The sequence below is a fragment of the Dermacentor andersoni genome, chromosome 1 (assembly GCF_023375885.2).
Source record: "Dermacentor andersoni chromosome 1, qqDerAnde1_hic_scaffold, whole genome shotgun sequence".
NCBI classification, from domain to species: domain Eukaryota; kingdom Metazoa; phylum Arthropoda; class Arachnida; order Ixodida; family Ixodidae; genus Dermacentor; species Dermacentor andersoni.
The window spans coordinates 407,352,010-407,370,181 of record NC_092814.1 but is presented as its reverse complement, the minus strand read 5'-3'; the positions used below and the strand labels follow the sequence as shown (position 1 = coordinate 407,370,181).

The 18,172-nt window shown below is 44.2% G+C and overlaps 1 protein-coding gene across 8 annotated transcripts in view; it reads right to left on the bottom strand.

The window, feature by feature from the left end:
• LOC126518636 (TBC1 domain family member 13) overlaps positions 1-18,172 on the bottom strand; it is a 130,265-nt gene that overhangs the window by 92,588 nt on the left and 19,505 nt on the right. For all 8 annotated transcript variants that reach the window (XM_055064879.1, XM_055064881.1, XM_055064882.1 and 5 more), the window contains 2 exons: positions 9,256-9,317; positions 6,246-6,327 (listed from right to left, as the gene is read on the bottom strand). In XM_055064879.1, coding sequence (XP_054920854.1) covers positions 6,246-6,327; positions 9,256-9,317 — 144 coding nt within the window. The remainder of the gene's footprint in view (positions 1-6,245; positions 6,328-9,255; positions 9,318-18,172) is intronic.

The window sequence follows — 18,172 nt, the reverse complement described above, 5'->3', positions numbered from 1 at the left end:
AAGAATTCAGTTGAGTACAAAATTCACATGCAAGAAGGGACTATGTTGTGCAATAAACGAATCACTCAGCGTGTTAAGTCTGCTCAGGCAGCATTGAGGTGTGATGACTTCCCAAACGCGACGCAATCTTTTCAGCGAAAAATGGAACAAAAATACCATATGCAGCAACTATTAGCAATTCTCGCCCTGAACTACCTATTTTCTAAACACATTTCCCCCCAAAAAAACACAATATCTAAGATGCCCTCGGACGAAAAGAACAAAGCTATTAAAGAAGCACTTCCTTGGTATCATTCCGATAGGACAAAGCGTGATTTATACCCTTTACAAACGAGGCAGGGTGAAAACCTCGCAGCTCAAAAGAATCAACAAGAGTTATGCATGGAGCAACTAGCAACAGTTAAACATTTGCGAAGCCACGCATAAAATAGATGTAAAAACATGCAGTGCGAGGACTTACCGGGCCACATAAAAGCAACAATTTCAGTTCTTGCAAACTTCAGTATATAGCTTTAACATGCAACACAATGCGCTCATGCAGTCATGCTGCCTAGCTAGCGCAACGCAGTAAAGAAGCGGAAAACAATATAAGCGGCAAAGGGCATTCCGAACTTTAGCGAAGTGCCTTTAAACCACATGCTGCACTGCAGACAAACTTCATCGCTTACACGTCTAACTATGATTGAGTTGAAAAAAACACCGACGAGACAAAGGAAAGGATGACAACAAGAAATTTCCCACGGAAGCGACAATTAATTTTTGCTACCATTGCTCCCGCTGATGAGGCTTTGTGGGGAATGAATAGAACCGTATCGCCGGCACGTTTTCGCTGGTATTTGAGCCCCGCACCCTGCAACAATTACTCCTCGACATTCCTTGAAGCTTTGGCCACCCCACACATGCGAAGGGTGTTGCCTATTTTGCTCTGAAAACGTGAATAAGACAGAGCAGCACTATCAACGACACAACTAACTACGGCGTGCGGCTGGCTCCTCTCCCGTGTGTTCTGCTCAAGGCCGCCACCAGTAGTGCATCCATCGGCACATGCATCGGCGCGCACTACGCGTATAAAAGGAGGCATTGGTGTAACTACCGCCCGTCTTCCCAGTTTCTGCATTTATTCAATTAGCATGGAAGCGCCGAATGCGAAGTCACACCAAGCCCACCATGATGCCGCATTTAAAAGGAAAGTTATGTGCGTGGAGGGGCGGAAATCGGGCCGCATCACGGGCGTTCGGAGTTCCCGAAACGTGCGTGCGAGAGTGGCACAAACAGAAGGAGAATATTTTTGTCAGCAAAGCAACAAGGAAGGGTTTCAGTGGACCGAAGCAGGGCCACTTCGCCGAAATAGAAGAGCTGCTCATGGAATAGCAGCGAGCGGCACAGCAGCCTGTGATCTGCTCAAGGTACGGGCAATGCAGTTAGCCCTAGAGAAAGGGCTAATGCGGAGTGACTTCAAAGTGAGCAGCTACTGGCTATCACATTTTATGAAAAGAAAAGGCTTTTCTCTTCGAAGGCAGACAGGGATATGCCAAAAATTGCCCCAAGTTTCCAGCGGTACGTTTTGTAGTTGCGTCATAGAAACGGCTACCACTTCGGACAGACTGGAAATGCCGATCAGACGCCACTCTACTTTGACATGCCTACCATTACAACCGTAGAAAAGAAGGGGGCGAAGCAAGTGCATGTTTTGTCTCCCGGCCACGAAAAAAACTAGAGTAACCACAATGCTTTGGTCCACTGCAGATGGGCACAAGCTGCCCCCGTATCTGATCTTCAGACAGAAAACGCTCCCAAAAGGAATCGTGTTTCCGAGTGGCGTGATTGTGCATGCAAATGAAGAAGGTTGGATGACCACGGACTTGGTCGCTGATTGGATTGACAACGTTTGGTGGAAGAGACCCGGCAGCAGCTTGGGTCTGCCTGGGATGCTTGTGCTCGACGCATTCAGGTGCCACCTTAACCAGCGCATCAAGGACAAGCTGGCTGCATGCAACACCGACCTTGTTGTGATACCATGCGGCATGACATCGCAGCTCCAGCCGCTCGATGTTTGTTTGAACAAGCCAGTGAAAGATAAAATTCAGGCGTTCTACACCGAATGGCTTGTCAGTGGCTGCCACGAATTCACGCCCGCCAATAATATGAAGCGTGCCCCGCTGCAGGACATTGCTGGATGGGTGAAAGATGCACGGTGCACGATCCAGTCTGCCATGGTCAACAAGGTCTTTAAAAAGTGCAGGATTTTTAATGCTTTGATTTGATTTCTAATGATTTCGAATTCGAGTGCAGGAATGAAATGCTTTGGTCTGTTGATAGCGATAAGTAGTTGTCTTATAGCGACGACGAGTGATATCGATTGCCCCACGCGACTCGTATTGGCACAGTGCAAATCTTGGCGGCAAGGTATGCCGCTTCCATTTGTGTTTTTATTCATCGCAACTTTAGTGTATTGGGAATAAATCTGCTTTTTCCAACTGAGAGAAAATAGTATTTCTACATGAAAGCACGAGGTGTGTGGTATTGCATTCTTTTTTTTGTCATGGAAGACGGGTGCGCATTACAATCGAGGTTCTCATTTCTTTTATTTTTTGGTCACGGAAAACGGCAGCACGTTACAATCAAAGACGCGTTAGAATAGAGTAAATACAGTAATACATATTCAGAGTGAGAATGGCATGTAAAAAAATTATGGCTACATTAAAAAAAAAATGGAAATTTAGTATGTTATTTTGGAATTAATTTGGGGGTTAAAGGGTTCATTCTCGATTTTCTATCTTTAAAAGGAAAATCACCCCAAGCTTTCTGCTAATGTTAGGCTTTTACAAAGTTGTGTGCTCTCTGTAAGTACTCCACAGTATCTTCCTTTTTATTAACTACCCTCCACTTTGAGACACTTCATACAGGAATGCGTGTGTGCTACTAATGTTAGAATCCTGTGCTTGAAACTTCCTCAGTGGAAACCGCAAAATAACACACAGACTAGCAGGGAGAGAAAGCTGCCGCTAGAAGAAAATGCATCTAACACCACCTACCATTGCTATCTGGACACACAAGCATCTTGCTTCTGCTGAGTAAGCCACAGTGCGTGCACTCTATAACTATTCACGGATGTACTCAATCTGGGAGTGCTTGCCTTACCTATTACAGCATTTCTGCAAATTGAATTTTGACAGGATGGGTATGCCAAGTTCAAGCAACTGATAAGGGCAGAGATCAGTTTCTCTTTGTCTTATTGCATATAAAAGGCAATGCAAAATTTCAACCAGTGCCTCTTGTCATTTAGGGCATCACTTAGAAGATCTCCTGACCTCCATCAAAGAACAAGTGGATGGTGTCAGCAGCTTTTAAAGGGACACTAAAGGTTACCAGAAAGTCAAGTTAAAATGGTAGAGCAATGTTCTAGAACGTCTAAGGCATCAATATAATCGCGAACAGAGCTTTAGTAACCGAGAAATTGAGGTAAATGCATGACACGATTTGAGACCCCCCAGCGACATTTCGGTACTAGCCCGATGACGAAAGCACTCCTCATAATTTGTGTAACTAATACTCAACTACTCGTATTAAAAATATCATTTCATTCGATTATAAGACGGAAGAAAATGCTACTTGTCTACGTCTATTCAATTCTAAGAAAAAAAAATAACATTTTGATGTTACCCTTCAGTAGTATGGGTGTTCGAAAGGTTTCGTTTTCGCTCGACTCTGCGCCGCGCATGCTTTGGAGTTTCAGTAGTTTCGTTATTGCGTCGTGCTGTGCGGGTTCTGCTGGCTCGCGAAACTTTCATTTGGAACAAGCAGCGAGAATGCCACGTCCATGTGATGTCGTGGGAAGCCCTCGTTGCTTTCCCGCTCCGGAGAGCCGGTGTCGAGGCCACCGTCGTAGAACGCAACGACGCCGGCTGCGCGAGCCCTCAGCAGCAGGTCGCGCTCGTCAGTGCTCAAATCGCTGAAGTTGAGCCCAGCATCGCGAGCCAATCTGTCGTTGTCAGGGTCCATTGCGATGAACGTCGAAGTTTGCGTCATAGAATGAAGTACCAGCTTACGGTCGCGCGTTTCTCCTTCCACTAGCCACCTCACTCCCGCTTTCGCTCTGCTGTCGGCTCTGTCTTGGCTCTGTTTCTGGCTGCGCGTTTGCGTTTTGCGGAGAAAAGCCGTAGCGCCGTCTGCGGACGCCGTTCTACTCACCGATGACGCAACGTCACTATGAGACCATGATGTCAGTACTCCTCGATCGGAGGGCGGGCGATTTGAACTGCGCTAGAGGTACGCGGACGCTTCAGAACGCATTTTCTCTTAAAGTAAGTCTCTCCTTGGCACGAAACAAGCGTTTCGAGGTTTCTGGGATGGTATTTCAACAGTCCACGTTGACTTAATAGTAACCTTTAGTGTCCCTTTAAATGACACATCGTGCTAGCACCCTCTCGCTAGTGCAGGCACTTCATGAACATTGCCATAAACTTTAAAAGTCATGCAGGAACCATCGAACACGATTGGTGAAGGAAGTACAAAGCTCATTTCACCGTCAAGCTTTCGTTTTTAGCTAAGGCAGCTTCAAGTACTGGTCACTCTTCACTGATCGATGGGCCACTCCATTTGAACTCGTTCTCTAGTGTTACACAATGCACCAAACCAGAGAATCAGCAATGTAGCACACATCACCCCTGAGGTCCGCTGCAGTGAAGATGACGTCACTGACACAACCAAATAACTGGCGCCGTACCCGACACACTCTTCTCCTCACCACTTCCCACAGCCTTCTCTTCATCACTACAATGCGTGCACACGTCAGGCACATTGCCCGGACCCCTTGCCACCACCTCGCCACATTCACCGTGGAGAGAATGTGCACGTCATTTAGCACAACTGTCAGTGCATACCATGCCTCGCTTACATCGTGGTACACACGTGCGGCAAGGTCGGTGTCTCCTCCATGGTGTTTGCGCCGTCCTGAAGTACACCTTAGAATTCCAGGACTTCAGATCATCACCGTCAGATATACCACCGCTTGCACTAAAACAAATGAGCTTACTCCTGTTGTACGAGAAATACAGTAGCCACGTACACATCTATACTGATGGATCGACCACATTGACCAGTTCTGGGGGCACTGTGTTTATACCGACAAGAGGAGTAACACTGCGATTCAAGAATATCGCATGTCATGACATCCATGGCTGCAGAACTCACGGCTCTGCGCCGCGAGTTCTGTAGTTCGCTTCAATTTATTTACATAGAGAGCCCTGGTACATGGGCCGAGTTTTCTGACTCAAGATCGGCTTTACACAGGGTGCAGTCAATTCTCAGACGTGGAGCTCACAAACAGCTAACATACGAAATCGTCAAACTTCATCACGACGTCAAACAGAAAGGCCACGAAATTATTTTCCAGTGGCTACCTGGCCATTGCGGGATTAGTGGAAATGATCAAGCAGATAAAGCTGCTCAAGAGTCATGTCAAGAACAGCACAGTGTTCCCATTCCTCTTTTCAGGACACACGCTGCAAGACAGCTTCGTCACCTGTAATGCAAGCTCTCTTTAACAGAGTGGAACACCACAAATATAAAGCGCACCAGGTTGTACAAACTGAACCCTTTGCTCCAACTCCGACCTCCACCCGGGCTTCACCAATGTGAGGCATCGCTTCTATACAGCCTGTGGCTGGAAGTGGCTTTCACGAAGGCGTACACTACTTTGATTGGAATGACTGACAGTGCTGCATACAAGCTCTGTGGCGTGGAAGAGAACATCGAACATTTATTGTGCCATTGTGATCGATTTCAGTTAGAAGGACAAACATTATCTATCGCATTGCGACAACTGCATGATCGGCTGTTGTCTGTGCAGGTGTTCCTTCAAAACCGTCCCCATCGCTCGTCGGCCCACAAAGCTATGAAGGCACTTTTGTCTTTCTTGAGGGCGACTGGCCTATGTGAACGTCTTTGACTCGCTCAGGACCTCTGCGTGCGTGCACGAGCTCACCGCGGCTTTTTTTCCCCTCCCTCTCTCTGTCTTATCTTTCTATTCCCTCTTTCCCTTCCCCTAAGGTAGGGTAGCCAACCAGATGAATTTCTGGTTAACATCCCTGCCTTCTCTTTATTTCCTCGTCCTCCTCTCCATCACTAACCCCTCTCCACATTTCCTCCTCCTATTCACAGTCCAACCGCCACAGCACCAAAACCCATCCCGCTCCACAAAAATGGCTTTGCTTTAAAACAAGCAGGCACAGGCATAGACTCACATGGTCATCTGGTTCAGTTGGGCTGGTGCCACCTTCTTGATTGGAGACAATCATGTCATCCACAAACTGCTCATACAAGCTCCTGCAGCAAGGCACCAAGAGGGGGAAAAAAGCACTTATACGACTTGTGGCTGCTGCCAAGTGTGCAAAAGACCTGCAAGTGCCAGGCATGTGTAGCAACAAATTGGCTACAACTCTCTGCACTTATGGCTATCATTGTGGAAAAAAAGAACCTCAATGCGACGTTTCGAGACAAGTGTCATGTCATTACAATTTTCTTTTTCTTAAGTAAGAAAGGTTGCACACCTAAATAATAAATTTAGAAAAGTGCCTCTAAAACAAAGCTAGAGGACTTTTTAAATGCCTCGCTGTTTACCATGCAAATAAATCATCGATGCACCCAGAAGGCCTACACAACAGTACAGCACTGCCAACTGAAGGGCAATGTTGAAAATGCTTAAATAGGACCAAGAAGTCACAGGATAATAGAGATTTGAAGTGATCAACAACAAAGGAAGCCTGCAGTCAACGTGTTAAAAAGGAGACTTGTCTTTTTAAAGCCCGGATGAAGACAAATGTAATCCTTAAAACAAGCTTGCTTCATGAAGAGAAATGTAATTCTTAAAACAAGCTTCCCTCAAATTAGTTCTGAGGTTTCAAGTGCCGAAACCACAAGCTGATTATAATGTACGCTGTAGTACCACAGATTAATTTTGACCACCTAGAGTTCTTTAACATGCATCCAATATATACATATATGCACACAAGCATTACTGCATTCCACCTCCATCGGCATGAAGCTGGGATCAAACCCGTGACGTCGAGCTCAGCTGCGCAACACCACTGAGCAACCATGGTGGGTAATGGCTTTTTTTTGTTCGCCTCCTGTTGATCATGCTAGACTGTAAGAATTTTGAGAGACTTTGTCAGTGCTGCAGGAATGCAGAGCCATCAAGTCATTTTCTGACAAAAGGTAGCATTTTTAAGTTGTTTCACATTTTTACATAGACAGTTATAGAGCAGCTGCTGACTTCTGGAGCTATTGCAACTCTACAAGACTGTAGTGCTCCTAAACATAAAAAGCAATAAGATTCCTTAGCATTAGGTACCATGGGTCACAACAAATTATGCTGATACTGCAGTCATGTGATTGGTCCAAGCCACTTTCGAGCAACTTTTGATGCAGATAAAGGCTTATTTTGGAGCAGCAAATAATTTTTTGGAGCAGTTAATAGGCATACATTTTTGCAAATATTTAGTCTAAATGGAGCAATGTTGCCATGCTTTTGAACAAGAATCAGTGTATCATATACGCCTGCATATGCTTGTCTTAGATATTTACTAGATTGACTTCCATTTTTTTATCTTCATTTTCCTGTAGAGAGTTCGAATTTTCTTCACATCCATGACCCCAGGCCACTTTACATACGAAGACTTTCCTAAGACCAATTACATTACGTATTTCAGGCAGGCTTTTAGCGATGCTTTAGTTACGATGCATGAGACAAAAGCCAAGCTGATGTTTTAGTACTGAGAGTACGCATGCTGTGTAAATTTCCTGAGTATTCTTCCAATTATCAGAAAGAAGCCTCTTGATATTTACCTTTCCAGTGCAAGCTAGGTGCTGTGTGGTTCACCAGGTGTGCTTGGTCATCAATTGATAGAAAAAAATCTGTTGCAGTTCATAGGATGCACAGCCAAATAATTTGGAGGGACTTTGTGTCCCAAAACTACACTGCGAACTACGAGGGTCGCTGTGATTGAGCATTACTGAACAATGCACACAAAGAACTTGAGATATGAGTGAAAACAAGGCAGTGGTAAGCATAAACTCTTTTAAAACAATTAGAACAACACCCAGGTCATTCCATGGTAAAAGCCTGCTAATTCAGATTTTATGGGAACCGAAGAGATGTCCAAATTATCCAAATGTCAAATAATTGAATTAACAAAGAAAATAGAACTGTTACTGGATCAAAATGTTCACTTAGTTAAAAAAATATGATTACATATCCATTGCTCTCACTTTTTGGGGGAGTAAAATCAGTGTGGAAGTAGTGCTGACAACTCATGAAAATTATAAGCACTTGAAACCTGTCAGGAGGACTAATCCAAAACTGTTCAAAAACACTCAGGGCCTCACAGCCTTCACAGAGCAGCAGTGGCTCTAGCATGATAGGTGATTACACATCCCGCTTTACCTAACGAAGTATTCTTTTCACAACCAAGCATCTTTTAGTCATGTTTTTTGCTTCAGCACTACAGCATGTATACAACGTCTGTGGTTTTAAATCAAAATAAGACTTGGTTCCCAGATCACCACGTGGTGTTAAGTAGGCCAATAAAAAGCATTTAGAAAAGCATTATAGTAGATCCTGCTTTTAGTCATGTTTTTTGCTTCAGCACTACAGCATGTATACAACGTCTGTGGTTTTAAATCAAAATAAGACTTGGTTCCCAGATCACCACGTGGTGTTAAGTAGGCCAATAAAAAGCATTTAGAAAAGCATTATAGTAGATCTTGGTGTTTACACGCACAGAATAGAAGCACCTCAACTTGTCAAGAAATACAACGGACGCTAGTATGGGTATGTAATTAAATAGCAATGGTTCATTATCACATTATCTAGCCTTACAGGGTGGAATGGAAGACTATAGCATTGCACTTGGTTGCTATGCAATTTTGTGTGTGTTTTTTTTAACAAACCAAGCATCTATATTGTATGGATGGTTATGGTCTAACTTTTAAATAAAGTGAGAAAATAAAATATACCTACTTGAAAGCTTTCTTCCATCATTTTGATGAAGTATAGTCAACCACGACTGTCAAGTAGGGGTGATGCAAAGCATCACAAAAGTAGGTTTGGCATGCTCAGCTACCAGATCCATTAAACATGCTTCAATTTGCACTTTCTTGATTCAATCACACTTTTTTTTTCTGCACTACAATACCCAAGATCACAATCAAGGCACTTTTATGGAGTGACTTTCTTGACCCATTTGTACGCACCTCTGCTTAGCAAGAATGGCTGGCCATTCTGAGCGGTCTGCTGGCAGGAACCCAAGCAGAAGCTGAAAGAGAAAGAAGCAAAACTTAACAACACCTAGCATACACCAATTGCACATGCATGCCACAACACACATGATCAACAATAAAAAGAGGCACTGTGGCCTTTCTTGGATGAGGTAAATGAAATCCACCCACTCAACAGAACCTGCAATGAAACATCTGAGCTGAATAGTATACCTTTATAGAACACAAAGAATGCAAAATCTCACTTCAAATGTTAACTGTCCTTTCCAGCCATCTCTTGAAACTCCTGCTGCTGCAATGTCTGTGGGCTAAGGAATGCTATTGGCAGGCTTTATTTAAATTTCAGGAAAGATAAGTGGCAGCCATGCACAGCAAGAGCCACGCAAGGAGTGGACAAGCAAGCAAATAACCAAAGAACAGAAACTAAGAAAATTCACAGGATGCAGAAAAAGCAATCTGAGTGAGCACATGACGTGTTGTGCCATGTGAGAAATTGAACAAAGTGCAGCATAAAGTGCAATGAGTTGCAGTACTGGCTGCATTGGCAGAGTTGTATGTGCTAGGAATGATGCACAGTCCTCAAAGATGCATCATGCATGGCTCCATGTTATTACCGTGCTGCCTTTCACCACCAGCACAATGCAATGAGAAACCGAAGTATTAACAAGTAAACTCGAAATATTTGAAAAGTGAGGAACATACTTAATTCAAAACTGAAGCACCATTACAGGGACGAATTGGCCAATAAAAAAGGCAAATGTACACATTAAAGGGCATGCTATGCAGGGAAGCTGAAATCAGACCCAATCCCAAGAAACACTGCTGCTGTAATTCAAAAAGTTATCACTTGAGATAAAATACACTTCCCTAAAGCTTTTAGAATCAAGTGCCAAGGAAGTACCTTCTGACATGCACAACCTGTCATATCTTGATTTCAACTGCTTCAGCACACAATTTGCACTAACCTTAATATCAGCCAAAATAACAAGAAAAGTTAAGGCCAATCTCCCTTTCTTGATTTACACGCCAAAACTTCAGCGCCAACGATGTCAGTCTGACATCCCCAATTTATTTGTATTTTTGTACGGCTGTGTCCTTTTGGCGCAAGAAAAGTTTAAGAAAATTGCCAGGTAGCGTCCTTGCTGACTTCTGAACATAATGACAATGGATGAAGTTGATAGTATGACGGAAGCCCATCTGGTTGGGGTGATGCATACCTAAAAGGAAGGTGTCTGACACCGACCAAAATGGTTTAAAATAGTTATTTACGTTTCGGCTCCCCCACGGGAGCCTTGTTCACAATGAAACAAGTGGCAGAGCTGGCGCCCCTTTTTATGTGTGTCTCAAAACATGACTAAGGCACCAGGCATACATGGGCGGCAGATTGCCTTCGTTGCGGTTAAGAGTGTGCGCCGTGGTTTAGATGATTAGGGACTCAAGATAAAGACGCGAAGAATGATTTCGTTCCTTGACAATCCCACGAGATTTCTCCCAGTTAATCGTATGTGATGTGGTTGCGCAGTGTTCGGCCAAGGCATTCGATTTTTTTTCTGGACGTCTTTCATGTGCTGCTTAAGTCTTGTTTTGAAGTTGCCGGTTTCACCGACGTAGACATACGGACAGTCCGCACACGGAATGACATACACCACGCCTGGCAACTTGTCCTTTTCCAAAGGGTCTTTCACATGCACAAGTTCGTGTCTAAGTTTCCAGGAGGGCATTTGCGCAGCCTGCACGTCATATGACCACAGGATGCATGCAAGGGTCTCGCTTATGCCGGGGACGTGCGGAATCGAAGCCCGCTTTTGGGGCGGTCCAGGCTGGGTGGGCACTGTGCGAGCCAGCTGGCGCCCTACTGAGTCAATGAAGTACTCAGGGTATCCACAGGCCATTAATTTCCTCCGCACAAGTGCATTGTCCGCCATGTGGTCTTCCGCTGTTGTGCACACGTCTTTCGCCCGACGAAGAAGAGAGCCAGCAACAGACCTCTTTTGCGAAGCAGGGTGCACCGATGTGTAGTTTAGGTAGCGGCCAGTGTGGGTGTGCTTCCTAAACACCTTGAATAACAGGTTTGGCCCTTCTCGCTGCACAAGGGTGTCCAAGAACGGCAGTTGGCCTTCAGATTCCACTTCAACGGTGAACTTGATTGCTGCTTGCATATTGTTTAGGTGAGCCATGAAAAGGTCAAGGTTTTTTTCTTTGCAAAATACTGAAACAGTCGTCGACATATCTGAGGAAGACTTTAGGTGTCGGTGTTAACGAGGACAATGCTTGAGCTTCGATAGCCTCCATTGTTAGTTTAGCTACTGTGACCTAAATCGACGCACCCATTGCTGCTCCGTGTACTTGCCGATAAAATTTCTTCTGGAACGTGAAATAAGTAATTGATAGGCAAAATTTTAGTAACCTAACTAGATCATGCACATCGATGGGGGATCTTTCAGGCAACGTCGGGTCTTCGTCAAGGGCGGCGACGCAAACGTCCACCGCCATGTCTGTTGGTACGCTTGTAAACAGTGAGACCACGTCAAAAGAAACTAAGACTTTGTCAGGGTGGACGCTTGTCCCTTTAACCTTTTCAATGAAGTCGTACGTGTTGCGTGTGTGCGTAGCACGTTTTCCAACGAGTGGCGAAATGATTCTGTGAAGAAAATTTTGACAGCTTGTGGAGCGGCGAACGTGTGAAGTACACAATGGGGCGCAGGGGAACATCGGTCTTGTGTACTTTCGGCAGGCCGTATATTGCTGGAGCAGATCCATTGTGGCAAAGCAATCCTACAACTGCTTGTGTTGAGGCGGCACCATATGGAAGACGTCGGCGAGCAGTTTCTGCAGGTCCCTCTGAAGCTTGGGTGTCGGGTCTCTTGCGACGCTGCCGTACGTGTGAACGTCACTCAATAGCAAGCCCATTTTTTATATGTATTTGCCCCTGTCTAGAAGGACGGTAGCGTTCCCTTTGTCGGCGGGAAGCATGACAATATCCCGATTCTCCTGCAGCCTCTTGACGGCATCACATTCTTGCTTGCCCAAGGTGTCCACGGTGGGTTCGGCGTTCAACTTCGACAATACGTTTACAACGCGTGTGCGAGCCTCGTCACGGCGGGATTGGTTGATCAAGTCCACAGTGCGCTCAGCGGCGCATATTACTTTCTTCGTGTCCGTTGCAGGTCCCGTGTTGAAGTTGAGACCGAGATTTAGAACTGCCATTTCGTAGCCGTCAGGCTGGTACGAGGACAAGTTGTACACAGTTTTTGAGGGCATTTGGCGGACATGCTCTGCGGCACTGCTTCAGCCTTTCGAATTTTCTGTCGTGGCATTGCTCATCTTTCCGAGCACAAAGATTGGCTTGGAAATTTGCATGCAATTGTACACGTGCCACCTCTTCCAGAGAAAAATAAAATTTTATTTGCCTGCACGGCGGTTAGGGCTTTCTCGTCCACTCTAGTTTGTAAACACGCAGCCGACATCGTCAACAGATCCTTTCGTATTACTAAGCGAGAACACATTGGAGGTCATACATTAGCGTGGTTCCCGACGCACGTGAACGATGTAACTAGCCAAGCGGGTTGCAACCCTAACGAGCGGGCCAACTGCCTGGCGCGTGAATTCACGAACCGCGCCCGAGATAACGGTCCGGCTCTCCCGCAGGATTGCCCCTTCAAAGATAATCTTACGACCTTTCATGAAATTACATCACATTACAGACAAAGCAGGAGAAAATTCCCTCCCCCCAGCCCGAAACTGAACAGGGCTCAGGCTGTTACTTTCAGACTTTTACAGACGAGATCCTACCTCACCCCTAGAGCGCTGAGTTGGATAGACCCGAACTTCCCGCAATCGTGCTCCAAATGTGGTCACGCGTGCTGCTCCTTCGACCACATGCTCTGACTGTGCCCGTACAACGCGGGCTCCGACTTTCATAACAAGTCCAAGTGGGACGCCTTGCTGAAGAGCTCGGATTTCACAAACCAACTACAGGCCGTCCAGAGGGCCCGCGATGTCGCGGAGAGTCACCACCTCCCTGTCCCGTCGTGGGCGGAGCCAACAACTTGATCGGGGAGCCTTCGGTCCCCCCAATCGAGTTCCTCAGGACACTCTAATAAAGTTCTTGTCACTGTCACTGCCTGAAGTCACCCCACACGAAGCACACGCTCTAAAAAGTATTCGCACCCTCTGGAGCTTATCCTGTCCTCAAACAATAATCGTCATCTGTCCTGCATTCCTTTCCTTTCTGTAACGCTGTGAGCCCAGTATAATTCCAGGTCACGAACGGCATGAGTGTTATTGACGTGACACGGTAATCTTGACCAAAAAAGTAGCGAGCACAGAGTTTTCAAGAAAAGAAATGCAAGCAGAACAGATGACGTCAATTGTATGAGGACAAGATATGCCCCAATGGGTCAAAACTTCTTTTAGAGTATCTGATTTATTTTGAATGAAACAGACAAGTAACATACCCAAATGTGACACTGAACAAATGCAACACAAAATGCCACCTCTGCGTGAAATATGGCACAAACAAGCAAGCAGTTTAGCCAGAAGAGTCTTGCGCTCTTATTTATGCAATATTCAACACCTATATATGACTAATAGTCGCATCAACAGAGACCAGTCGTGTTGATTCTGTTCACCGTGAGTGCACTACAAAGAATAACAAGTATGTGAAACGAAATGTTGTGGAAAACATGTTTGCATGCTTCTTTATTATCAACACTGTTCATTAATGGGACCCTGAACCACTTTTTATTGAAGTGGAGAAAGGCATCATCATCATCATCATCATCATCATCATCATCAGCCTGTTTTATGTCCACTGCAGGACGAAGGCCTCTCCCTGCGATCTCCAATTACCCCTGTCCTGCGCCAACCGATTCCAACTAGCGCCTGCGCATTTCCTAATTTCATCGCTCCACCTAGTCTTTTGTCGTCCTCGATTTCGTTTTTCTTCTCTTGGTACCCATTCTGTAACTCTAATGGTCCAACAGTTATCTAACCGGCGCATTACCTGACCTGCCCAGCTCCATTTTTTTCCTTTTTTTTGTCAATTAGAATATCATCTATACCCATTTGCTCTCTGATCCAAACCACTCTCTTTCTGTCTCTTAACGTTATGCCTAGCAATCTTCGTTCCATCGCTCTTTGCGCGGTCCTTCTTTGTCAGTCTCCAAGTCCCTGCGATTCAAGAATGCCAATAAATAATGCACAACCGTGCATTATTTATTGGCGAGTACACCTTCCGATATGTCAGCACTGGTAAAATGCATTGATTGTACACCTTCCTTTTCAATGATAATGGTAAGCTTCCAGTCAAGAGCTGGCAATGTCTGCCGTATGCGATCCAACCCATTTTTATTCTTCTGTTAATTTCATTCTCATGATCAGGGTTCCCTGTGATTAATTGACCTAGGTAAACATACTCCTTCACAGACTCTAGAGGCTGACTGGCGATGCTGAACTCTTGTTCCTTTGCCCGGCTATTTATCATTATCTTTGTCTTCTGCATGTTAACCCCCCCCCAACCCCACTCTTATACTCTCTCTGTTAAGGTCCTAAATCATTTGTTGTAACTCATCTGCATTGTTGCTGAATAGAACAATATCATCGGCAAACCGAAGCTTGCTGAGATATTCGCTGTCGATCTTTACTCCTAAGCCTTCCCAGTTTAATAGCTTGAATACTTCTAGGCACGCAGTGAAGAGCATTGGACACATTGTGTCTCCCTGTCTGACCCCTTTCGTTATAGGTATCTTCCTGCTTTTCTTGTGTTGAATTAAGGTAACTGTAGAACCTCTGTAGATATTTTCCAAGGCATTTACGTAAGCATTCTGTACTCCTTGATTACGTAATGCCTCTATGACTGCTGGTATCTCTACTGAATCAAATGGCTTTTCGTAATCTATGAAAGCCAACTAGAGAGGCTTATTGTACTCTGCGGATTTCTCAATAAACTGATTGATGACATGGATGTGATCCACTGTAGAGTATCCCTTCCTGAAGCCAGTCTGCTCCCTTGGTTGACTAAAGTCCAGTGTTGCCCTTATTCTATTGGAGATTATTTTGGTAAATATTATATATAATACTGGAAGTAAGCTAATGGGCCTATAATTTTTCAATTCTTTAACGTCTCCCTTTTTGTGGATTAGTATAATATTTGCATTCTTTCAGTTTTCTGGGACCCTTGCAGTCGATAGACTCCGCCAGCAGTTCAGGGTTATTAACAATTTCCAATCCTCCCTTTCTCACGTAACTTCGGGCATACCACAGTCCTCGGCCCCCTATTGTTTTTAATCTACATAAACAACTTGCCAGAAAACATTTCTTCCTGCATGCGAATCTTCGCTGACGATTGCATCATATATCGTCCAATAACCTGTGCCGACGACCACTTAACATAACTGCGAGTCGGCCTAGTTGGAACATATTCATATTTATACTTTATACTTTAAACAAACAGGGACGAAGAATAGGGACAACACAAGGACGAGTGCTTTCTAACAACTGGTTTTATTTTTGAAGAACTACTTACTTAAATACCCACAGAACAGCGCGATCTAGAGAACTTGACTTGATCGCGCAGATCAGCGGGTATCATATGCGCTGTAGGTGTGCTCTGTTCTCTAGATCGCGCTGTTCTGTGGGTATTTAAGTAAGTAGTTTTTCAAAAATAAAACCAGTTGTTAGAAAGCACTCGTCCTTGTGTTGCCCCTATTCTTCGTCCCTGTTTGTTTGCACACAAAAAGTATAAATATGACCACTTAACACTGCAAAACGACCTTTACCGCACTAACAACTGGTGTAAAAAATGGCTTATGTCGCTGAATACAGAAAAATGCAAAATAATCTCCTTCACAAGCAAGCAAAACATTGCCAACTACCGCTACACCATTAACAATTACCAACTGTCGCAGGCATCATCTTATAAGTACCTTGGTATTCATTTCACACCCAACCTCTCCTGGTCTCACCATATTACCACCATATGTGCAAAAGCTTCAAAATCTTTAGGATATTTACGTCGAAATTTACATATCTGTCCCACTCACGTTCGTCAGCTAGCTTATCAGACCTTCATTCGCAGCACAGCTTGAATTCGCCGCATCTATCCGGTCCCCCTACAACAATTATTTAATTAACATGCTTGAAGCGGTTCAGAATAGGGCCGCCCGCTTCATTTCATGCAATTATGACAACCATAACAGCATAACGCAAATGAAGCGCAATCTTTCACTTGAACCCCTTAGTGCTCGTCGCGACATTGCCCTGTTATGCTTTTTTTCACAAATACGCATACTACAGCAACAGACCATTCCTACTTCACCTCGATGCTCCTTCCATTACATCACATCAGTTGTATAATCACCTAAGATTAACGCGATTATATGGGTCAACTCACGCCTTCAACTTCCTCGTGCCACACGTTTGTGGAACGGTCTTCCAGACAACATCGCATCCGAACCAGCCCATGATAGTTTCCATCAACTTCTGCACTCTTTCTTTTCGCAATAAAAACTTGCCACTAGTTTTTCCAATTTTGTTTTACTTCCTGTGTTATGTTCTGTATCCCACCCATGTATTTATTTATTTGTTATTTTGACAGCTTTATGACCAAAGACATGAGTCATTTTTTGTAGCACTGCACATGTTTTTCTGGATTTTTTTTCAGTATCCCACTTTGTGCCCGGCTGCATTTTTTATATTGATAAATGTTTTTACTGTGCATGCAATTAGTTCCTGTGTTTTTATCATGCCCTACCAATGCGCGTCTTTGAAACACTGCCAACTGTTCCAGTACCTAGAATCCGCATATTTGGCTGTCTACCTTTGGTTGTAGTTTCTTTTCTTTTTACTGTTGTCATTGTGATTGGTACACCTTATAGTTCTGTGTGCAGTTTTGCCATATGTATAATGCCAGCCATTTTTTTTTTCTTTCGTGTTATCCTTTTTCCCGCCCAACCTTACATTTGCCATCATACCACATTATCCTCGATTCCTCTCCATTTCTTTGTGTTAAATTGCAAATTTGAGCCGTATGTTTCTACACTGACAAGTTACTTGGCACTTTTTATTACCCCCTTACTCAATGACCTGTCAAGGGGCCTGTAAGGTATGTTCAATAAATAAATAAATAAATAAATATAAAGAGCCGCCAGTTTTCCAAGCATTATGTCTCCTGCATCTTTGATTAAATCAACTGTTATTCCATCTTCTCCTATCGATTTTCACCCTCTCATGTCTTGCAAGGCCCTTCTGACCTCATCGCTAGTTATAGGAGGAGCTTCTGTATCCTGTTTATCAATGTTTATAATTAAGTGTATGCTGACTCCTCTGGGTACTGTACAGGTCAGTATAGAATTCTTCCGCTGCTTTTACTATATCTTTAAGATTGCTGATGATATTACCCTGCTTATCTTTCAGTGCATACATCTTGGTTTGTCCTATGCTAAGTTTCTTTCTCACCGATTTCGGGCTGCGTCCATTTTTTACGGCTTCTTCAGTCTTTCTCACGTAATAGTTTTGAATATCCCTTATTTTTGCCTTGTTGATCAGTTCTGACAGTTCCGCGAATTCTATCCTATCTCTTGAGTTGGACACTTTCATTTCTTTTTCGTTTCTTTATTAGGTCCTTTGTTAATTTGGGGAGCTTGCCTAGTGGTTGCCTTGGTGCCTTGCCTCCCACTTCAATTGCTGCCCCTGAAGCCAACCTAGTTACGGTTTCATTCATTAGCTCTATGTCATCATCTATGTGAAAAAATGGTAAAACCCATTCCAAATTGAGTCGTACATATTCAAATAGGAATGAAAAGGAGATGAATACATAAGTCAATATTTTCGAATATGAGCTATTTCTATCAATTGATAGCAAGCTCATCGGTATGAGGCCTGAACTTTGTCA